A 24866-nucleotide genomic window follows, 5' to 3' on the forward strand; every position below is an offset into this window, starting at 1 on the left:
TACTAAGGTACTTAAATACAGGCCCTGAGCTCTCCCCGTGGCCCAGACAGAACTTGAACCTTTGAACCTATGTCTCAGCATAGTTGAGTTTATGGTCTTGGATTACTAGGCCTGGATTGTAGAGCCCCATTAAACAGGTTACATGTAAATCTCCTTGGCACCATGTTGGAAGCAGTCACTGTTCCCTCCATGCAGCCAGGGCTCCCAGGTTACCTCCTGATCCCTCTTCTACTCCAGACTATTCTTTAGTTGGTCTTTAGCCCCAGATACCTTTTCTTCCCTCACTGAACCATGAGCTTCCTGCAAACAGAATTTCCAAGATGATCAATCAAGTGATATGGACCATGAACTGCCTTGTGTTTAAGGAAGCAGGGGTGGCATTGTGGGCAGGGCCCTGCCTGCTGAGTCTTCATGTATGGTGACAGGGCTCAGAAAGCCCCAGTGGTGTTGGTTGCTGCTGGAGACAAAAAGCTGAATTCCTCCTTGTCCGGGAGTGGGGTGGTATGGCATTGCGGGGTGCTGCTTACATTTCAGGGGGTTAGTCTATGACCACCATGGCAGCAGGCAGGCAGGCGTGGCACTTGAGCAGTAACTGAGAGCTTATATTTTAACCATGGGTAGCATGGTTAAAAAGGGAGGAGGAGAGGAGAGGAGAGAGAGGGGAGGGAGGAAGGAGGGGGAAGGAAGGAGGGAGGAGGGAGAGAGAGAGAGAGAGAGAGAGAGAGAGAGAGAGAGAGAGAGAGAGAACTTTGAAACCTCAAAGCCCACTCAGTCACATACCTCTACAAACAAGGACACACTTCCTAGTCCTTCCCCAAAAACAGTTCAGCCAACTGGGGACCAAACATTCAAATCCATGACCCTATGAGGACATTGTCACTCAAAGCACCACCCTTCTCTAACCTGTAAGAGCTCCAACCCCAGGATGGTCCCAGAGAGGATGATTCTCGACCTTCTCTACCTGTCTGTCTCTTCCTTCTTCCAAGGCATCTCGGAGATGTGAGTATGGACTGGCTTGTAGGATTAAGAAGCCACATTTTCAGTCATTCATATGTAGAGGAGGCCCTGGAAGCCTAGCCTACCTAAGCCTCTTCCAGAAGAGCCTGGGTACCGACTATACCCTAAGGGCTTGTGAAGTCAAGATAAAGTAGTTAACCTTCAAGACTCAGAGATGTTTTTGTGAGATGGTATCATAATTAAATTTTGTCAACCTGACACAGACCTAGACATATCTGTATAGAGCAAAGTTGAGTTGAAGAGATCAGTTTGGTCTATGAGCATGTCTGTGAGCCGTTTTCTGGAGTGCTGATTGATGTAGAAAGGCCCACTATGGGCAGCACACATGACTGGCATGTTGGCCTTGGCTATACCTAAAAGGGAGCTGAGCAAGCCAAGAAAACAAGCTAGTATGCCTTGTTCCCCTATGGTCTCTGCCTCAGTTTCTACTCCAGGATGGTTGAGCTCCTGTCTTGACTTCTCTTGATGATCGACTGATTTTAACTATAGACTAAATCAACCTTTTTCACCCTTAAGTTGCTTTTGTTCATAGGGTTTATGACAGCAACGGAAAATCAAACCAGGACAGATGGGAAGAATGCCTAGGTCCCATGGTAGATAAAGAGGAAAATAGGTTAATGTGAATAAAGCCTTTTGTCTCATTGCTATTGATATCAAAAATGTCAACTGTCATCTCTGTCTTTCTTCTGTGCAATAGAAAAAATCATCTAAATTCAAAAGTAGCATCGTACAGGGCTATGGGTGGCAGCTGATGGCAATGCCCAGATCAAACACACACGCTGCCTTATCTCTTCCTGCCCAGACACGTGAAGCTTCTCGATTTGCCTGGACAACTGCTGAAATGTCTCTGGGTAACACTTCGTGTTCAAGGTCTAAATGATCTCTCTTAAGTTCTGTCATATCTATCCCATGTTCTGTGAACAATACAGATCCACAGCAGTGTGTGTGTGTGTGTGTGTGTGTGTGTGTGTATGTGTGTGTGTGAACACTTACGTGTGGAAATTTCCAAATGCTCTTCAAATTCTAATTAGGAATCCAAGATAGAGTTGAACCAAAGAACTCTAGGGTCTGAACTTGCTGCACCAGGCAGAGCTGTCTCACGGGAAACCAAATCACTCCACAGTGTTGCCCAAACACACCTACCACAAGAATTCGATTCCTTTACACCATATGCACAAATTCTTCACAAGCTCTTACATGCAGAGTGATCATGGTTGATCAGGATTGTTCTAATCTGGTTAAGACTAACAACTACTTCATTCCTGAAGACAACAGATTTGATTTTTGTATGAGTAAAAGCATTGACTCGCAAGCATTAATCTCTAGTCTGCTTTGTAACAAGGAATCGAAAGAAGATTGAAGAAAGGACCTGTTCATTTGTTTATTTGTTTGTTCGTTTGATTGCTTTTCCTCCCACTGCCTTCCTCAGACAGTGGGATCAGGTCTTCTCATTCTCATTCCAACACTCCCTGGCTTAGAGATGACAAGCAGGGGTCAGCATCTCCATTCTTCTTTGTCATTCCATAAAGAGAAAGGACCTGGGTTCATCTAGGTTGCAGACTATGTGAATAACAGTCCATGAAGTTCAAGGTCATTCACCTAGAATTCCTACTCTATGAATTGTCTTGAGTTGGGAAAGAAGCACACCAGACCATACCACATGAAAACCCATCCTGAGGCCAACTCCACAGAGTTGCAATTCTTTGTGGCCTTTTCTTTCTAAAGAAACCCAACCCTTACACACACACACACACACACACACACACACACACACACACACACACACAGAGACCCACACCACTACCACAAGATGATAGCAACAATCAGAAAATCTTCCCTGTTTCTCTGTTTCCCCATTTTTGAGATAAAGATGTGTCTCTCTGGAGTTCTATTATCTTGTGTTACTTGACAAAGAACAAAAGGAAAAACCCACATATTTCCCTTAAAGGAAATAGAGCCCCATTTTTTATCCCTCCAGCATTCTGGTAGATGTTAGCTAATAAAATTGACCACCGCTGTCTGGAGCTCACATGATACTCTTTGCTATTTACCTGTGACCACTGAGTTGTATACAGAGAGTCCATCAATCTCAAACACATGATAAATGTGAGACACGTGTCAATGCACTGATAAGCGTGCTGTTGGGACACTTGGAGGTATTTGTATGACAATGATAATCCAAATGCTTGTATTACTCTTGGCAGCAGGCTATAGTGATGGATAGTGTTTGGGCGATGTTGGAAGTAGCACTCAGTGGACACAAAGAAACTCTGAAGTCCCAGCCCTGTACACGTGTGATGTGCAAGTCTGCTCTGTATTAACCACATAGCAGCACACTGTACCAGCTCCACAAGCACACAGCTTCCCTAGCCCTTGTGGGCAGAGAGAGGAAGGAAGGGATGGAGGGAGGGAGGGAGGGGGGAGGGGAGGGAGGGAGGGGGGGGGGGAGGGAGGGGGAGGGAAGGAGGAAAGGAAGGAAGCAGATGAGGTAGCAGCCAGCATCATATAACACACACATGTGAGCATGTGAACAACATTTGCTCAAAAGTTCACTTACCCCAGACTCTGCCCCTTCTAAATACCACCAGAAACAAATTACATGAACATGTTTGTTTTTTCTTAATTTTTAATATTCTGAAGTCATTTTCTCTTTAGCATATCAAGTGTGCTATTTTGTGACTCGTCTTGATAGATTTCACACAGGTAGCATGGTCCCTCAAAGTCAGTATGGAACGGGGCTCTGCTTTTTCCTTTGATAACCCTGGATGAGTAGCAACCACTCTCAAGGTTGGGGCAGAAATGGAAGTGAAAGTGTCAGCCATCAGTCATCTCTGTACCAAAGCAACCTTAGGCTACGAGGACGACCCAACTGATGAACAGATTCTTGACTTACTTGGAGGTAATCTCTCCGAATTGCTCCTCTCTGTACCTGAGGCCATCTTAGAATTCAATACATAGTTGGTCACCGGTGTGAAAGACAGTCTTAATCATAGTCAGTCTCACTGTTGGTGCCAATGACTCGTGCGCTGGGTTTAGGAAAGGCAGATGTCACTGTGTCTCCATGGAAACCATGGTGTTTCTTTTGGAAGGATGAAGGTCTTGTTCTTATCTGATTCCATTTGTGTCTTCTGCTTTGTCTCCACCTAGGAAACTCATTCAACAGCCAAGATAATCTCAAGCCCAGCTCTAGAAATGGGAGCTCCCAACAAGCTCAAACACCTCCTTGCTGATTGCTAAAGCAAGCTTCCAACTGGACCCCTATCTTCTAGTTGACTCGATGCTTTCTGCTTGATGTGGTAATCAGTTCCCTGAGATACCCATGTACTATTCAGAAGAGAGGAAGTAAACTTTGCATTTTCCACACTCTGTATTATTGTCTACATGCAAAGGGGGAAAAAGTTCCTTGTTCTAATGCACTAATGTGCTTTGCACATTCCCCCCAACTTTATTAAATTAGGTATTTCTTATTTACATTTCAAATGTTATTCCCTTTCCCGGTTTCCAGACCAACATCCCCCTAACTCCTCCCCCTCCCCTTCTATATGGGTGAACCCCATCCTCCCCCCATTACTGCCCTCCTCGCAAACAATCCTGTTCACTAGGGGTTCAGTCTTGGCAGGACCAAGTGCTTCCCCTTCCACTGGTGCCCCTACTAGGTTATTCATTGCTACCTATGCAGTTGGAGTCCAGGTTCAGTCCATGTATAGTCTTTGGGTAGTGGCTTAGTCCCTGGAAGCTCTGGTTGCTTGGCATTGTTGTTCATATGGGGTCTCGAGCCCATTCAGCTCTTTCAGTCCTTTCTCTGACTCCTTTAATGGGGGTCCCATTTTCAGTTCAGTGGTTTGCTGCTGGCATTTGCCTCTGTATTTGCTGTATTCTGGCTGTATCTCTCAGGAGAGATCTTCATCCGGCTCCTGTCGGCCTGCACTTCTTTGCTTCATCCATCTTATCTAGTTTGGGGGCTGTATATGTATGGGCCACATGTGGGGTAGGCTCTGAATGGGCGTTCCTTCTGCCTCTGTTCTAAACTTTGCCTCCCTATCCCCTCCTAAGGGTATTCTTGTTCCCCTTTTAAAGAAGGAATGAAGCATTCACATTTTGGTCATCCTTCTTGAGTTTCATGTGTTCTGTGCATCTAGGGTAATTCGAGCATTTGGACTAATATCCACTTATCAATGAGTGCATACCATGTGTGTTTTTCTGTGATTGGGTTACCTCACTCAGGATGATATTTTCCAGTTCCATCCACTTGCCTATGAATTTCATAAAGTCATTGTTTTTGATAGCTGAGTAGTATTCCATTGTGTAGATGTACCACATTTTCTGTATCCATTCCTCTGTTGAAGGGCATCTGGGTTCTTTCGAGCTTCTGGCTATTATAAATAAGGCTGCTATGAACATAGTGGATCATGTGTCTTTGTTATATGTTAGGGTATCTTTTGGGTATATGCCCAAGAGAGGTATAGCTGGGCCCTCAGGTAGTTCAATGTCCAATTTTCTGAGGAACCTCTGAACTGATTTCCAGAATGGTTGTACCAGTCTGCAATCCCACCAACAATGGAGGAGTGTTCCTCCTTCTCCACATCCTCGCCAGCATCTGCTGTCACCTGAGTTTTTGATCTTAGCCATTCTCACTGGTGTGAGGTGGAATCTCAGGGTTGTTTTGATTTGCATTTCCCTTAGGACTAAAGATGTTGAACATTTCTTTAGGTGTTTCTCAGCCATTTGGCATTCCTCAGGTGTGAATTCTTTGTTTAGCTCTGAACCCCATTTTTAATAGGGTTATTTGTCTCCCTGCTGTCTAACTTTGTGAGTTCTTTGTATATTTTGGATATAAGCCCTCTATCAGTTGTAAGATTGGTAAAGATCTTTTCCCAATCTGTTGGTTGCCATTTTGTCCTAACAACAGTGTCCTTTGCCTTACAGAAGCCTTGCAGTTTTATGAGATCCCATTTGTTGATTCTTGATCTTAGAGCACAAGCCATTGGTGTTTTGTTCAGGAAATTTTCTCCAGTGCCCATGTGTTCGAGGTTCTTCCCCACTTTTTCTTCTATTAGTTTGAGTGTATCTGGTTTAATGTGGAGGTCCTTGATCCACTTGGACTTAAGCTTTGTACAGGGTGATAAGAATGGATCAATCTGCATACTTCTACATGCTGACCTCCAGTTGAACCAGCACCATTTGCTGAAAATGCTATCTTTTTTCCATTGGATGGTTTTGGCTCCTTTGTCAAAAATCAACTGACCATAGATGTATGGGTTCATTTCTGGGTCTTCACTTCTATTCCACTGGTCTATCTGCCTGTCTCTGTACCAATACCATACAGTTTTTATCACTATTGTTCTGTAATATTGCTTGAGTTCAGGGATAGTGATTCCCCTGGAAGTCCTTTTATTGTTGAGGATAGTTTTAGCTATCCTGGGTTTTTTGTTATTCCAGATGGATTTGCAAATTGTTCTGTCTAACTCTCTGAAGGATTGGATTGGAATTTTGATGGGGTTGCATTGAATCTGTAGATCGCTTTTGGTAAAATGGCCATTTTTACTATATTAATCCTGCCAGTCTATGAGCATGGGAGATCTTTCCATCTTCTGAAGTCTTCTTCAATTTCTTTCTTCAGAGGCTTGAAGTTCTTATCATACAGACCTTTCACTTGCCTGGTTAAAGTCACATCGAGGTATTTTATATTATTTGGGACTATTATGAAGGGTGTTGTTTCCCTAATTTCTTTCTCAGCTTGTTTCTCTTTTGTGTAGAGTTAATTGAGTTAATTTTATACCCAGCCACTTTGCTGAAGGTATTTATCAGGTTTAGTAGTTCTCTGGTGGAACTTTTGGGATCACTCATATATATACTACCATATCATCTGTGAATAGTGATATTTTGACTTCTTCCTTTCCAATCTGTATCCCTTTGATCTCATTTTGTTGTCTGATTGCTCTGGCTAGGACTTCGAGAACTATATTGAATAAGTAGGGAGAAAGTGGGCAGCCTTGTCCAGTCCCTGATTTTAGTGGAATTGCTTCACGTTTCTCTCCATTTAGTTTAATGTTAGCTACTGGTTTGCTGTATATGGCTTTTACTATGTTTAACTATGGGCCTTGAATTCCTGATCTTTCCAAGACTTTTATCATGAAGGGGTGTTGAATTTTGTCAAATGTTTTCTCAGCGTCTAATGAAATGATCGTGTGGTTTTTATCTTTCAGTTTGTTTATATAGTGGATTACGTTGATGGTTTTCCATATATTAAACCATCCCTGCATACCTGGGATGAAGCCTACTTGATCATGATAGATGGTTGTTTTGACATGTTCTTGGATTCGGTTTGCCAGAATTTTATTGAGTATTTTTGTGTTGATATTCATAAGGGAAATTGGTCTGAAGTTCTCTTTCTTTGTTCGGCCTTTGTGTGGTTTAGGTATAAGAGTAATTGTGGCTTCATCGGTAGCTCTCCATCTGTTTCAATTTTGTGGAATGTTTGGATAGAAATGGTATGAGGTCGTCTATGAAGGTCTGATAGAATTCTGCACTGAACCCATCTGGACCTGGTCTCTTTTTGGATGGATGGGAGACTTTTAATGACTGCTTCTATTTCTTTAGGAGTTATGGGGTTGTTTAAATATCAAGTGACCTGCCTGGTGGACTCAGGACACACACCCAGAGGAACAGCTGAAAGCCAGTGGACAGGAACGACTACACACCTGAAAGCAGAACACTCTGTTCCCATAACTGGCTGAAAGAGAACAGGAAAACAGGTCTACAGCACTCCTGACACACAGGCCTATACGACGGCAAGACACTGTCAGAAATAGCAAAACAAGTTAACACCAGAGACAACCTGATGGCGAGTGGCAAGCGCAGGAACCCAAGCAACAGAAACCAAGACTACATGGCATCATCAGAGTCCAATTCTCCCACCAAAGCAAACACTGAATATCCAAACACACCAGAAAAGCAAGATCTAGATTTAAAATCACATTTGATCATGATGATGGAGGACTTTAAGAAAGACATAAAGAACTCCCTTAGAGAAATTCAGGAAAACACAAGTAAACAAGTAGAAGCCTTTAGAGAGGAATCACAAAAATCCCTGAAAGAATTACAGGAAAACACAAACAGCTGAAGGAATTAAAAATGGAAATAGAAACAATAAAGAAAGCACAAAGGGAGACAACCCTGGATATAGAAAACCAAAGGAAGAGACAAGGAGCTGTAGATACAAGCACATTTCAAACAAGAGTGTTGAAAGGAAATTTCTCCAAACTCATCTGGTCACAGATCCATCCTTCAGGCAACTATTCGCTGAAGTCTTTGAAATATAACTGCTCAGCAAATTGTTAGTATGAAAACGCTGATGCTCACATGGTTTCTCCATTGTCTAACGACATGAAAAGGAGCTCTTTAAACCCTGGGCATTTTCTATCTTCTGTTCAGCATTTCCAAACAGTGTTGCCGCTTCACAGTTACAAACCGCCAGTACACGCATGCTAATCACTATGTAAAACTCTCTGAGACATTTCACCTAGGTCCAGCTCTCTTAGTCCTCTTTGGGATTTGCTATTCATCCAAGAAACAAGGAAGAGGGAAGGGAGAGATGGCCCAGTGGGTAAGGATGCTTGCTGGGAGATGGTGGCACTTAAAGGTTCACCTGCTGTTAATACCAGCACTCACGAGGCAGAGGCAGGGGGATCTCTGAGTTTGAGGCTAGCCTGGTCTACAGAGCAAGTTCCAGGACAGCCAGAGCTACACAGAGCAACCTTGTCTCAAAAACAAAACAAAACAAAACAAAACAAGAGTCTTTGCTGTGCTCTTTACAGAGTTTGCTCCACAGAAGCTATGTCAGGTAACTCACAACTACCTACCACTCCAGCTATATGGGATCTGACTCGCTCTTCTGTGCTCTGCAGACACCTACCTCTGCTGTACACACACACACACACACACACACACACACACACACACACACACACACACACACACACACACACACACACACAATTTTTTAAACGCAAGGAATAACAATGTTTTGGCTAAGAAGTTGGGACACTTACTTTAATGAGTCGAGAGCATCGCTGACTGCATTCGCAAAGTTGATGTCTGTTGGGACATTTTTGTATTCTAGGCAATAAGTTGGTCTGACACCAAGAATCTCAACTTCACAGCCTAACAAGAAAAACAAAAAGTGGACAATAGTTATTGTCTCCAGTACTCGGAGTTGGGCTAAGAGCCTATTCCCTGATACACACATCAGTCAAAAATATTTTTCTACCTTTTCATAAACTAAAACTTATTCCTGGTAAGTAGTATATTTAATTATAATTCTGCCTCCCTGAAATAGTATCTTAAATGTCATCCCAATGTAATATTAGAGTCTCTTGACAGAAACTGCCCCAATAGAAACAATATAAATATTAATTAGTACGAAATATCTCATTTTTCTATAGATTTTCCATAAACACCATCTTCTAGTCTAATAGTTTTGCCTATCCAAGAGACAATGTGTTGGGTAGTATCTTACAGCCAGGAAATTAGAAAACAAATATTTCACCATCCTGTGATAAAGAGTAGCTGGACTTTAGAGTTCTAACAGCAGGCCAATTTCACTGAGTTAAAGCAAGGGTTTAGAACTTGCCTTCCCTCTCCCCAAAATGAAAGGGTTAAAAACTTGGCGCGAATCGGCTCAAGTTTTCTACTGCAGACTCTCAGACCAGCAGATCTGTCCTGGAGGAAGAAGACGCTTAGTCAGAATATGCAAACACAGGACTGCAGAGGGGTGAGCCAATCTCAGTTTACTTGTTGAGCAAATATTTATTGGCATTTACTATGAACTGTTCAGGCAGAGGAAACAAAAATGAATCAGCCAGTGTCTCCTCCTCAGAGCAGTCCGGAGTCTTAGGGGAAAGGGGGAAGTATGTGCTGTGTGAAGTCTGAGGTGTGGTGCCCACTTCCTAGGTGGTATAGGAATGCAGTGAGGAGCCTAATTTTCCTTGTATCCTTGTCCATGACACAGTGTGAAAGACACAACCAAAGCTATAGGGGATAGAGGTAGGGGTTGGGGTAGGGTGGGGCATCAAGACAAAGAAATCAATGTGAGCTAACATTCAGAGAACTTCTAAACAATTGAAACCATGAAATGCCAAACCAAGGGGTCAGGAGGCCGGATGTAGCTCTTGCTTGCAGCTCAGGGAAAATGGCTTCTAAGTGGAAGGGAGTAAAAGTAGGGGACATAAAATATAGGGAGGGGTCTGCCAGGAAGCAGGTAGTCAGGCACTCTTGAGTGCCTCTGCCTGGTGGTTCCAGTTGATGCAAAGATAGCAGATGGACTCCTAGGAAGACTAACTCATTAGCATAAAAGATATGGATGTGCAAAAGGGGTGATGCACGAATCACTACTAAATCACTAAAAGAAGAAAAAGCATCAATTTTTAAAAACCAAGTATCAAAATGCATAAAAATAAAAAAGGATGGGATTCAAGAGACAAAACCAGGTGTTTTCATTTTAAAACAACCATACGGAAAGTCAGAAGGAGCCATGACTCCCCATAGACAGTTATGTGTATAGATTACTGCTTACCTGTCATGTGTATGCACACACAGAGGAATCTTGGTAGTGTAACTACAAGACTTTGACCTAAATGGAAATTAGTTCGAAATACAATGGATAGTCTGCAATGAAGACTCCTATCTACAATCCTAGTACTTGGAAGGCTGAGGCAGGAGAATCAGGAGTTAAATCAAGTCTTGTCTATTGGCTATACAATGTTGGTAACTAGCCTGAGTTACATGAAGCCCTGTACCAAAGACCAAAACAAACTGAGAGAATGAATAAGGTATCTGTAGAATTTGGGTGTTACTATCAATGGGGTGAATTCAATGGATTTACATTTTTTAATCTCATGAGTATTGGATGTGAATTTTTAAACATAATTGTTAGGCAAACTGAGCATATTTTAGTCCGTAAATAAAATCTCAATAGTTTCCAAAAAGCAAAGAAGTTTTAAGCACGATTAGTACAATCTGATCGCAGGTAATAACATTAGGAATTTAATCATAATAGTTAACTAAAAATAAACCTAACCACTTGTAAATTTGAAAGAAAACGGTTATGTAAATTGATGCACAGGGGAAACGAAAACCTCATTGACAGGCTAGTTATTAACAACAGTGAAAATTCTATACTTCACTTCCAGGAACACATTTTCACTGAGGCCAGGAGAAAATCAAGCATGTTTCCCTCGCTGCTGTAATTTATTGCTCTTAACATGCTTGTCATCAAATAAAAAAATAGAAGTCAGGTGGTATGCTCAAGAGTTTCTGTATGACAGTATTTAAAAATAACTGTTTGTAGGGCTGAGGGATAGATCAGCAAGTGAAGTCCTGGCCACAGCAGAGTGGAGATCTGAGTTCAAATCCCTAGCACCCACATAACTAACAGATTGGCATGATAGCATGCCCTTAATTTCAGTCATCAGAAGGGGCAACCAGGCAGCCCTGGATCAAACTGGCTGGTTTGACTCACCATACTGGTGAGATTTTGGTCCAACTGAAAGACCTTGCTTCAAAGAATAGAGAACAACTGAGGAAGACTCCTGAAGTCAGTCTCCGGCTTCCAGATATACACTGCACACACATGTGAACATGCTTACACACATGCTTCCACATGTTCACTTATAAAAAAAATTTTTCTCTATAAGGTACTACAGTGGCATGCACAATCACAGTAGAAACAAAAGTGTCACCAAATCATGAGTAAATACACACGGATACTTACTTCATTCTATTCTAATTTACTCCAAAACTGCTTTGAAAGTTGATTAGCAAACCACGAGTGTACTATAGTGTCCACTATGGGTCATGACCTGTGTTAGAGCAATGCTTACAACAGCGCCCTCTTACCTTTGAGGATACCAGACCTCTACAGATACTAGGAACTACAGAGAGCATAGAAACCCTTGTGTAAACTCATGGACTGCATCAGTCAATAGTGGGCCACATAGATGAGATGATGTTGCCTAGTAATGCTGTAGCCACCTTAGTTTGCATTAATAGAGTCTTTGATGTTCAAACAATGGATTGCATAACATCACATTCCTCATGACACATTCTGTCTTCTATTGTACTATACATAGATTAGATAGATGGTAGATAGATAGATAGATAGATAGATGATAGATAGATAGATAGATGATAGAATAGACAAATGATAGGTAAAGATAGATGATAGAATAGATAAATGATATAGACAAATGATAATATATATAAATATCTCTCTATATGCATATATGCTTCTCTATATATAGATATGCCTATGAAATTTAATCTATAAATTAGTCATGGTAAGAGATTAAAATAATAAAATAGAACAATTACAACAAAAGATTGTAAAATAGTAAAATTTATGTAATTAAAGTCTCTTAGAGTATTTTTTTATTTAAAGGAAGTATTTCGTAGCTTATCTCCCACATATCTGAATCCCTTAAACTACTCCTTGTATGTTTTCGCACCTTTATTGCATAGAGTAAGAGTTACTTGATTACAGCGCTGAGAAACTTCACAATCCACCTGGAAACCAACATGGCTTCCAAGTGACTGACTGGGAAGTCACAGACAGTGCAAATGACCTTAGACAAAGGGGGATGCTTCTCTGAGAAGGACAGGATAGGAAGGGCATCGTGAGATTTTTTTTTTTAATCTCACAAATGCTGTACATATTAAAACTCGACAATCATTTATTTCTTGAACTTTCCAATTAATCTTTCCATAAAAGCACGGGAAGGAACGCCATATGAGACATATATCTTGGAGTGGAGTCTTCATCCACTGAGGGAAAGGTTGTAAAGCAACATTCTGGCAGTTTTATTGTAGTCTTGCTCTGCCTGACAAATCACTTCTAGGAACGAATTGTAAGACTATAAAGTCGTAAAGCCTGAAAGCACGTTTATGTCTAACAAAAGATGGGAAATAAACATAATACAATGTCAGCTAGAACACATTTGGGGGGAAGCTGCCTTGATAAAACATGTTAGTAGTGATCCAAAGTGAAGTCATATGGAACTGCCCTCCTCCCAGCCCTCTTTCACTCCAGGAAGAGAGCTCTCCATTCAGCTGTTGCTCCTTCAGGTGGCGTTGGTCATGCGACCCAGTCCTGACATTGAGGTCCATTGAGGAGCATGAGGTGGGGAGCTTTGCTTCTATTGGAAAGATAAAGAGGTATTGTGGGCTCTGCTCCTCATCTCTGGTGTGGAATGTAGGCTATGAAGAAGACAGGATCCTGGGTTCATGCCAGCCGTCTTGAAAAAAAAAAAAAAACTGAGGCAAGAAGCAGGACTATTTCAAAGTCAATGTACTAAAGCCAAGTGGAAAGACCCAGGGTATACACTCGAAAGGGACACCGATAAGCATTAGAACCACGTACAATACTTCCCAAGGGGTCCAAACAAGTCTCTTCGTTATTCATTTTTAGCCTGATCTCTATTATTTATAACAGACACTTCCTAATTGGTGATATAAAGGGGATCTGGAAAACCTAAATATTTTCATTATGGCTCATTCAAATTGACCTCACGTTTGTAAAAACAAGAGTCTGCTATGTTTCTTAGGAGAAACCAAAAGCTGATGCTTGAGCGATAACTTTGCAATGTCCTTTTAATATACCAACTAGAACACAAAAGTTCCATTATGGGACCGCTGTATTTATCCATTCTACAGCAGCTGGACACTGGTTTGTTGCCAGTTTTTGAATGGTATGGATTATGCAGACATAAATATTTTCACATATGCTCTCTGGTTCATCTAGGGGTGCGTTCCTGTTGGGATATGTCACTAACAGAACTATTGTATATCACTGGAAAGTTGTCATATGGCTTTGCTCCTATCTGTACTTCCTGACGCGTCATTGTCCTACCCTTACGATGTTTGGATTCGTTATTTCTTTTTAAAATCAACTACTTTCCATTTTAGTGTGTGTTATTTAGTCAGCAGTAAATTCTATTAAAGCTTGATGTAGACTCTACCCCTCCCTTCCCGAGTGGCAAACCCAGGAGTCCTGCTGTAGCCTGTGCCTAGTATAGCTGGGGTCTGATGACAGACCAAGGGCAGCTATCAAAAGAGGTGATGACACACAAATATTTCTGGCTGAAATAACAAAGCAAAATGAGGAATTTTGCAGAGAAAGAGCGGGTTTAGACTTCAGAGACTTTCCTAGAGCTGTTGTTTGGGCTTTGTTTGGGGAGCTTGCCTCGCCCAGAGAGCCCACAACTCCAGGAGGGACCAGAGAAACTGAAAACTGCATTGTACTTTCAGTAACTGGACCAAAATCGGATCTAGCACAGCAGGGCACTGGTGGGTGCCATTTTGAAAACCCTCTTCTCAGTACTGAGCATGCAGTACTTGGTGCTCAGCCCTAGGCAGTTGGCACCTGCGCTCAACAGAGCATCAGCAAGACACCACTTTCAACGGGACTCTGAGGCCCGAGACTCATTGTGAATTATATTCTTGGAAAACACAGAGCAAGTGTCACAGGACAGTACATTGCAACCTGGCCTGCAGTGTATTGCTAGACAGTAGGAAAACAAAACAAAACAAAACAGAATCAAAGCTGCTGGACTCAATGTGCTGTAATTTAGTCCAAGACAGAATCTGCCCAGAAACTTTGACACGGGCTCCAAAGCAGCATTCCCAACAGGAATTAACCAGCACTGGAAATCAAGCTTCTGAAGGAATACCTAGAGGCATGACAAGTGTTCAAGACCCCATTCCTGAAGCACTACCCATGAACTGGACAGAAGACTCAGGGGGCAAGAACAGGCCCACCCATCACAAAAGAACTTCCAAGAATGAGAAAGCCTTCTGGGGATTCAGGGGAGGAATGGCAGCTCTCTTAAGGTTGAATCCAGCAACTAGGCCAGACAATATTCATAGGCTATAGTCCCTGAGGATCCCTCTCCTTCAAAAACGCTTCATTGTTTATTTAATTAACATCCAACTTCAATGTAGCAGGTCCTCCTCCTCCTCCCATCCCCTTCCCGTCCCTTCCTCTCCTCTCCCTCTCCTCTCCTCTCTCTCTCCCTCCTCTCCTCTCCTCTCCTCTCTTCCCTTCGGCTCAATTGGTAGAGGTCTCTCCATGTCTCAGCATCCTGAGAGTTGTGACTGCAGCACATTACCTGATGGCACGTCCTACCCTTCTTGTTTCTGTCTACCTTTAGCCCAAACTGCCTCACCTCTCCCTCTCCCACTCTGCTCTACTGTTCTTGGTTCTAGTTACATTGACTTTTACTTTACCTCTACCAATCCAATGCCATTAGTCTTATGCTGCTCCTACCCCCACCACACATATAGCAACTAATGTATTAATAGCACAGTCAGTTCCCCTTTATTTCCTGTAGTGATTGGGGCTTCACTGTTGATTGCTTTTGTTTCATTATTAATGTCTTTCCATAGAGGGATCACCCTGTGAGGCTGACTATGATGCAGAGGTTTTTGAGGCTGATGGAACCTTTTATGCCTCAGTTGTATATGACGTAAGGCATCTGAGACTCATGGACCTCAAAGATTGACCGGACATAGTGGCTCTGAGTTCATTGTCTCACATCCAAGAAAAATTAATGACACACACTCTTGTGGGAACATACAAAGTGGAAGTAGGGTTTATTAAAAATGGCTATAGAAAGTGAGAAATTAAAGAAAAGAAAGAGAAACTCCCAAGTGTTGATAGGGGGGTCCCAAAAGGAAGAAAAATCTTTTTTTATTTTTCTTTGGGGTTTTTATGAAGCAATAGCATAAAGTGGACAAAGAATGAGGTCCACTGTGACTGGCTACTTCTCTGGGTTACCATGGACCCAGCTGTCCCCCTCACCCAACCATGGAAATGATCATGTGCGGTTCATGTTTTGCCTACACAGTTCCGGGTAGTGAAGCCCCCTCTGCCCGTCTTAGACTCCAGTTTTGATGTTGACTGTCCAGTAGTCATTAGTCATTTCACCACAGTTACCACCCTCTGACCTTGACAGGTGTCTCAAGTACTGTCAACTGTAATAAGCTTTATCTGTTCTCACATCTACAAGGAAGTAGCTGCCATGTTCTTGGTTATGCCTTCATGTATGGGATGGGCCTCCTTTCTAAAAGGGGACTTGGCATGTTAGACACCATATTTACACAAAAGCTAGTCTACCGTAGCTAGCTGCATTAGAAGCAACTTATTAAAAGCAAGGGTATGTAATAAGCAATCCTAAAGTATTTTCTAGAGGGGGAAATCTGATGGAAGTTAGCCAGCCATTCTGCTGTAAATGACCTTGTTTTTTTGAGTCCACTGATCTTCTATCAAGTCCGCTTGCCCACCTCATGCTCAGAAGCAGGCATCTTTGTTGTTCATCCTCAGTATCCCTGTTCTCATTCTTTTAAGCCTTATGTTCCCTATTTACCTTCACTCATTTCCACATTGGTACATATGGCGACCGTGAGCCGTCTGGTTTATTGCACAGAGCTACTTACGCCTCATTCGTTGTTGCAGATAGGATTATAGTCTTAGGACCTTTAAGCCTGGTGCCACGCACACAGGCTTATTACACCTCAACCCTACTACAGCCTAGTCCCTCTTGAACTTTGCAAGTGTTCCCACTGACAGAATGAAGGGGAAGTAAAAGTTCAACCAGTGGTCTAACTCCAGATGAGAGATCCTAAGTGCAAAAATAAAAGAAACATAAATGCCCAAGGCAACATGTCTCCTCTAAAAATTACCAAGTCCACAGGAATACCTCCCAAGGAGAGAGATGCAAAATTCCAGGTAAAGAATTCAAAATAATGTTTAGAAATATGTTCAAAGAAGTGAAGGGGGATATAAATGAAGAGGGTATACAAACATTTAAAAAAAGCCATCCACAGGATATGGAAATTAAGAGAGAAACACAAAAGAAAAACTAAATTGAACTGGTAGAAATGAAAAAATTTCCATTAAGTAAATAAAAAGTTTTAGTAGAAAGCTTAATCATAGAACTGTTCATGAGGAAGACAGAATGCCAGGGCTTGAACAAGGGAGGGGAGTCAGAACCTTCTAATAACCTTCTTATAGCCTTTCAATAATAAAAATAAATTAATAAAAACATATTAAAAAGCACAACAGATATATGGCACACTGTGAGAAAACCAAATCCGTGAGTCATAAGAAGAGAAGGAGGAAAGTCTTCTCATAGAAAAGGGATATAAAGCATTTTTAATGAAATCACAGAATAAATTTTTCCAAATGTAGGGAAGGACATGCTCAAGTATAAGAGCATTAAGGACAGCAAATGGGTAAGACCAGAAAAGGAAACTCCATGTCATAAAATGTACAGAACAATGAAGCCATATTGAATACTGCAAGAGAGAACCACCCTAGTGAAGGCAGATCCACCAGAATAACAACTGATTCTGCATCAGAAACCTTAAAAGCCAGAAGAGCTTAGAATAACATGTCTCAAGTTCTGTAAGGCAATCAATGCCAACTGAGGCTACTAGAAGCAGGCTAAAGAATTTCTGGCCACTAAGCAGGCACAGAGAAAAAATTAGCAATAATTTGTCAGATTGAAAAGAAAGACAAATGTACCCATGAAACTACAGAAGAAAGATAAATAATGTTAATGCAGTATTTAATCAAATGAGGAATAGAAAAAGGAAAAACAAACAAAAACTCCCACAAAACCAAACAATGACAAAAATGAATACACATATCTCAATAGTAACTCTGGATATTAATGTCGGTCCTCCAATTAAGGACACAGACTAACAGCTTGGATACATAAATAAAGACTCATTAATATGTTGCCTCTAAGAAACACACCTCACTATCAAAGAAAGACACTACCTTAATGGGAAAAGATGAAAACACGTATTTCAAGCACATGGAGAACACCATGGAAGGCCCCCAAAAGGTGCTACTATTCATATATCTGGCAAAATACACTTCAAACTAAAAATAGTCAGAAGGGATATATCAAGCATGGGTGAACTTAATTTTCTAAAGCAAATGCTACAAGACATGAACTCACAGGTTGAACCTAACACAACAACAGTGGGTGGTTTTAATAACAGCCTCACATTTATTTATTTATTTATTTATTTATTTATTTATTTATTTATTTATTTATTTTTTGTTCTTTTTTTTTGGAGCTCGGGACCGAACCCAGGGCCTTGCGCTTCCTAGGCAAACGCTCTACCACTGAGCTAAATCCCCAACCCACATTTATATGTATATATAACTCACCTCAAGTAAAACAGAGACACATTGGGGCTAAATGATACAAAGATTGAGTTAACCTAGCAGACACCTACAGACCATTCCATTCACATGCTACAGGTACACATTCATCGCCATTGTTGATGGTGCTTCCCCTAAGATAAATGATGTACAAAGCCACAGAGCGAGTCTTAATAATACAGGAAAATAGAAATAACTTTTTTCTATTTGACCACCATAGAGTAAATCTATAAATCATCAAGGAGAGAAATAATAGAAAATATACAAAATCATGGAGATCAGACAGCTAGCTTACTGTTAAATGATGAATTATTGTTGAAAAAAATCCAGAAGGAAAAATATTTAAATCTAAGAACACAATGAAAATAGAAACAGCATACCAGAGCCCGTGGAATACCATGAAAGCAGTCCTGGGAGGGCAGTTTACAGCTACAAGTGCCTCTCCTTAAAAACTCACAAAACCTTGAAGGAAATAACATAATGACGTGCATTCGGGGGTCTAGAAATACAAAGAGCCAAAACCAGAAGGAGAAGATCAAAAAATAACAGAAGAGCAGGGCAGAAAGGAATAGAAATAAAAAAAAAAAAGTAAACAAAAGAATGAGTAAAATGAAGAGTTGGTTCTTTGAAAAGACAAATGAGATTTGGTCAAACTCCTCACCAAACACTCTCTCTCTCTCTCTCTCTCTCTCTCTCTCTCTCTCTCTCTCTCTCCCCTCTCTCTCTGCTCTCTCTCTCTCTCTCTCTCTCTCTCTCTCTCTCTCTCTGTGTGTGTGTGTGTGTATGTGTGTGTGCATATTTGACTTAAACATAGAGATAAAATTTCCTTTGATGACAAAGTGGACTTATAAAAGGGTGAGGAATAGGAAAATAGAGGAAGAGCATGTGAGGGGAGTTTGCCCAGCTCAACACACTCACACACTCACACACACACATTCTTTTAAAGAAAATTAAGCTCTAAAAAACAAAACTCCTCCTAACACAATAAAAAGTTTACTATAAACCCAAAGCTGAGATAATTTGTAAATGTACAGATGGGTGAATTCTCACCCAGTGTGTGCCTATATAAGCAGCACTCACACTGGGGAACAGAATGCTGTCTCCTATACAGGCACCTTCCCACACACCTTTCTGGTGCCACTTTGCTTAAGTGTGAGTTCTGTCCTATCACTGAACGCTAGATTTAACTACCTTCAAACTTAACCCAATGCAACCATTCAAATTAATTAAAATGTTTAGTAAATTATTAGTAAAATTATATTTAATATATTCTCTAATATTGTTGTATTAGGCCAGCGACTGACATTTGACGGTCTTGTACCCCACACGTACTGAAAGTCTGTCTGTCTGCTGTTGACTTCTGTTGAATCAGTAAGTATTATGACTGTGCCATTCTTTTATTAGCTTGCTATTCATATAGTCTTTGCAAAGTAGCCTGAGAAAATGAAATATAAAATGTTGACCCATTAACATTTGCTGTAAGTTTTCATTTCTTTAACTTTCCAGATGATGTAAAGATGGGCTAATTAAAAAAAAATAAAACCTCTGCCTTCTGTTTCCATGTATTTTAACTCTCCACGGATTTTTTAATAAAAAGATTATAATAATATTGTCAATTTATGTTTACCTACTGGGCTTCCTTTCTGCTGCTTTTCATCCCTTTGCTTCCGTCTGATATCACCTCCTGTTGAGGCATTTAATATTCCCGTCCTTTAGACATGCTGACAGTATCAAATATTACTTCTCTCCCATTCTGTTTCTCCTCTCCTGTACCTCGTCACCATATCTCTTGTGTCCTTGACACTGCTTTCTGCCTTTATACCCTTTGCCTCTTCACATTTAACCTGGATAATTATCAGTCCTGCAATTACCTTTAAAAAAAAAATCTAGTGTGCTAGTGAACATTTCCATTTTGTTCTTTTTGTGTGGTTCTTTCAAAGTGCATGACTAATGTCTGGGTCATTTGTAGAGTTGATCCACGTCTCGTTTATTCCTCTTGATTTGGAATGGTGGTCAGGACTTGTTTTCTTATTCTTTATTGGATGTTGCAGATTATATATAAAAACTTATAGATATTATGTGATGTTCTACACGCTATGTTCTTCTGGAAAGCATGCACTGTTACTTACGGAAGTCTCTTAGACCACCATAGTATAATGAAGGAGAAAGGTTATTCAAAACTCAACTTTGTGTTTATAAAACCTTTCCTTCCTGTCGATTTCTACATTGTAGAGATAATCTCTTGTACATTGTGTAAAAGCCTGACAAGAAAAAACCTTTGACCGATGGGCTGAGGCAGGATTAGAAGGTAAGACACCCAGCAGCGAGAAAGAGAGAATTTCTAGGAAATAGAGTGGAAGGTTCACCCCTTAAGGAGAGATACCGAAAGCTGAGCAGAAGTAACCAGTCACATGGCAGAAGTTAGGTTACAATAATCTAGCCAGGCAGGGAACATGCAAAGCTTTAGCCCAGGCATTTGTAAATATACTTAAGTCTCAGAGCTGCTATTCCTGGAACTTGGGGCTGGCAGGAAAAACACAAGATTACAGATGGCACCCACTATACTACCTAATTTGCCAAGTCCTGCACAGCCAGGAAGGGATGGTGTGATCTGGTTCCTACCCCTGGAACAGAGCCAGCAGGCATGTGCCTCCAGGAGTATCAACAGTTGCTGGGCATGAGGTGTGTGTATGTGTGTGTGTGTGTACATATCATGATCTTCCTTCAGGAAATATTCTCCCTGCCAGAGTTAATGACTCCAAGACAGTCAGAGACAGCAGAAATTTGAGAGGCAAGAGTATGTCTATGTCCTTCGTCAAAATGTAAATGCTGAGGCCTCAGGACAGTCCTTAAGGCTATAGGAAAGACTCTGAAAACATGAGTTAAAAAAAAAAATATATATATATATGTGTGTATATATATATATATATATATATATATATATATATATATATATATAACTTCTCAACTGGGTAAAATGTAAGAATGCAATGTGAATTGTATGAGTTGCTTCATGAATCTGAAAGAACAGAGGCAGTTCCATTATGCATCAGCCTGTCAGAAAGAAACAAAGGCAGGCAGGTTCCTGAGTTCAAGGTCAGCCTGGAACAGAGCTAGTTTGCCCCCAGGTATGGTAGAAATGGTAATCTTAGGATGGGATCCCATCCAGCTAATTTATTGTCTGTGCTTACGAAGGCAGGCAGATCTCTGAATTCATTTGCAACGTTTAAAAATATGTACTTGTTGTCTCTTTCTAAGAATCAAAGGTCATAGAATGATGATTTGTGTGATAATCAAAGGGAAACCTGGAGTAAATGACTGAATTGATATGTAGATAAAAAACTGGATTTTTGGTACACATGAGATGAGTTTTCCAGATAGCAAGAGAGAGCTGTCTCAAGCAGAGATCTGTCTGGAACACTGTGAGAACAGTCTGTCAGTTTTCACTCCTCAATTTGACTCCCCCCCCCCTTGAACTCTCCTTCTCTCAGGAACCCCTCTCCAAGCTGGGACTGGTCCTCAGCATTAATTCTTATTCCTCAGATGACGTCCTTTATGGTCCCCATTGAAATTGTGGGATGCTTACTGGGCCTCCCTTAGTGGACGCTGAACTCTAATGTCTTTTTTTAAAATCTTATAATTTTTCCAAAACTTTCATTCCATTGCCACTCAACTGCTGCTTTCGAGATCAGCATTTGACGGATATAGACATGTTCATGATTGCCAAACGCACCTTCCTGTCTAGGTCTCAGTGTGTGTCCAATCTACTACATGAGCACGGACATGTCAACTGTCCAGAAGTTCTCTAGCTATGCCCAAAGAAAATGACTTAGCCTATCTTTGTACCAAGTAGAACTCCAAACTCAAACCATTTTTAAGCATTTTAAGCAAAATGCCATTTTATCATAAAGGTATTTCTTTAAAAATCTTTTAAAAGTTAATCTATGTTCATGGATGGGGATGACTAACCTCAAGAATGATACAAGTTCAGGATCAATTCTGCTTCTCCTTGTTCAGTGAGAATGCTAAGAAAGCTGTTTACATAAACAAGTAGATGAAAACAGAAGTAGTTCGCACCAGTGTAGCTTAACTCTTTTAATGTCAAAATGTCATCCAGCATAAATTTTAAAACAATATTTCAAATGTCAGTTCAATTAAGTTTTTCTTAATAGCTTTAAAGGCAAGTACTAGGAGCTATTCATCTTTTCACTTACTTTCCAAATACACAAGTATTTGAGCTGTGTATCTGATTGGTGCTGTCTTTATGTATCATCAGGATAGCACACTATGTCTTAGTGAGATTCTGGGTGAGAGGTATTCTTTCCTATGTGGAGTAAGAAAAGGGCATATTTCAGTCAGAATAATTTTAATACCAAATATTGGAGGTTACATAAAATATTATATAAATATAGGGTGCTTATAAAATATTATATTAAAACTAATCTTGTTCTTGGAGATGCTTGGGAACCCAGTTTGAAGACTTCTGAACTAGGAGAGAAGGTCACAGTAGCTCCATCCTACCAAAGTTCAGTGTCCAGAAAATAACAGACCATGAAGTGGTGTTGGGAGTCAGTGATGAGAAATGGGTTATAACTTGATATCATTCATAACCCAAGTTCTGTGAGCAAATCAGAAAGAGAAAGAACCATTACAACATGCACCATGATTCACTGTTTCTTCAGAGTCAAAGGTTCAGACAATGGAGCAAGCAGTCCTGTCTTCATTGGAAGCTACGGCGAATGCATGTACTGAGGGTGCCATCAATTTAGATGGGAGCTACATACTCACACACCCCAGAGAAAGGACTGACTAAGTAGCCAACTAGACAAAGTCTAGGGCAGGTAGGTCCTCCTTCTCTGTCAGTCTGGTGTGGTCTTTCCTGGGTGAATTCTTAAAGGGAAAAACACTGTACCTTATCCAAGAATGAATAAATGACTGAAAAAGAAAGCCAGCCGGGAAAGACAATGGCAGCATAGTGGAGCACAGTGTAAACCGAATCTAGTTTCGGAGAGAGCAGAGTTAATTACTCCTAGGTGGGTTTGTGTGGGTGCTTTGTTTGGTTTTCCTTTGGTCTTTGTCTGATAGGAATCAGCAGACTGGAAGGGGGTGTAGTGTGGAGAGCTCTCTAATCAGGAGTCCGGGGACCGTCTTCTGGATCTGCCATAGGCTCATTCTGCGATCCGTGAGTGTGGGCGAATATTTCTCAACTTCCAGGCTGCTACCTCCAGGCCTGTTTCACAGTTATGCAGAGAACATGAAATGTGGTCCGCTGAGGTCACTACAGGTCACCCATGCATGACTGAGGGAAGTATGAAGTTTTGGACTGTGGCCCAAGGGTCTGCAAAGAAGGTCATGGCCAAGGTCTGGAAGTTAGACTTTGTTTTCATGACAACCTTGAGGACATATTTTCTCTTTTTATTCTATCTTCTTCATTCATCATTCCTGGCAAGCTTTGAAGAGAACCTTCCTTAATTAAGGTACACTCAAAAGGACCTACTCTTGTTCATGGTATTTCTGATGACCTACTAAGTGTTATAAGAAGAAAGTAAAGTTACAAGGAGCGATCACCAAGGGCCACTACTTTTTGTGCACCTTTGTGCTAAATATTTTAAGCACAACTTTTCTCATTCTTTATCTACCAGATTATTTCAATATACTCATATTTTTTCACAACAAGTCCTTGTGGCCCAAAATAAACTATCAAAAACAAATATGAAAATCCATGTTGTCTACAGTGTGGGTAATATATCCATGTAGACATGGCATCCTTCTGGATTGAGCAATTTCAAAGCAATACCTAGCAGACTTTCATCAAACTCTGTTCTTTCATAGCTGTGAAAACCCAACCCTCAGATAGAAGTGGATGTCCCAAAGTCTCTCGTGAGCTGGTGGCCATCTGACCACCTAGTTCTGGTACTTTTCCATTGTGCATATCCTCAGTGTGCTTTGCTTCCTAGCAACTCTCTCTGAGGACCACTAAGCTGAGCCCATAAACATCATGTTTCTCCTGGCTTCCCAGAGCAAAGGTCTCGCCTTCCAACTGGAGCTGCCAGTTGCCAACTTTGACACGTCTTGTAACAATAACTCCTGTGAGCTGCATTTTATGTGATGTGAGACAGGTGTGCAACTGTTGAATACATGTCTCAAGAGAGCTTATTAAAGTGGCTAAGCCAATTAACTCTCACAGAAACATGCAACCTTTTCCAGGAAAATACATCTGAGGTACAGAAGCTTGTGGGAACAAGACTTTGGAAGGAAGCATGGCCTTTGATCTCAGATATCCTTTCCCCAGGGTTGGCCTGGTCCCAGAAGGCCAGGAAAACTACCATTGTAGCTTTGCCCTGATGTCAAGAGCGTGAGGAAGGCTGCGCCATAGAAGACTGGCCTCGTGTACAAGGCGAGAGCAAGTTGGAGAAGACAAACCACATGAGAAGCAGCACTTGTTACACTGGAGTCCAGAAGCTGGAAAGAAAGTGACCTACCAGGGCAGAAAAGTTGTTAACAGGAAGCCAAGATGAGAAGGAACAGACTTTCCACAAGGCCAAGGCTCTGTTTATTAGGCCGACGTCAGAACGAGCTTTAGATCAGGGGAATAAAATTCTCTCAAGAAGGGTCAAGG

At 41.1% G+C, this 24866-nt stretch overlaps 1 protein-coding gene across 1 annotated transcript in view; it reads right to left on the minus strand.

Moving 5' to 3' along the window:
• The window catches only part of Enpp6 (ectonucleotide pyrophosphatase/phosphodiesterase 6), a 104322-nt gene that overhangs the window by 26380 nt on the left and 53076 nt on the right, over nt 1-24866 (minus strand). The window contains exon 3 of the mRNA XM_032919021.1: nt 9069-9180. Coding sequence (XP_032774912.1) covers nt 9069-9180 — 112 coding nt within the window. The remainder of the gene's footprint in view (nt 1-9068; nt 9181-24866) is intronic.

The sequence above is a fragment of the Rattus rattus genome, chromosome 13, assembly GCF_011064425.1.
Source record: "Rattus rattus isolate New Zealand chromosome 13, Rrattus_CSIRO_v1, whole genome shotgun sequence".
Lineage (NCBI taxonomy): Eukaryota > Metazoa > Chordata > Mammalia > Rodentia > Muridae > Rattus > Rattus rattus.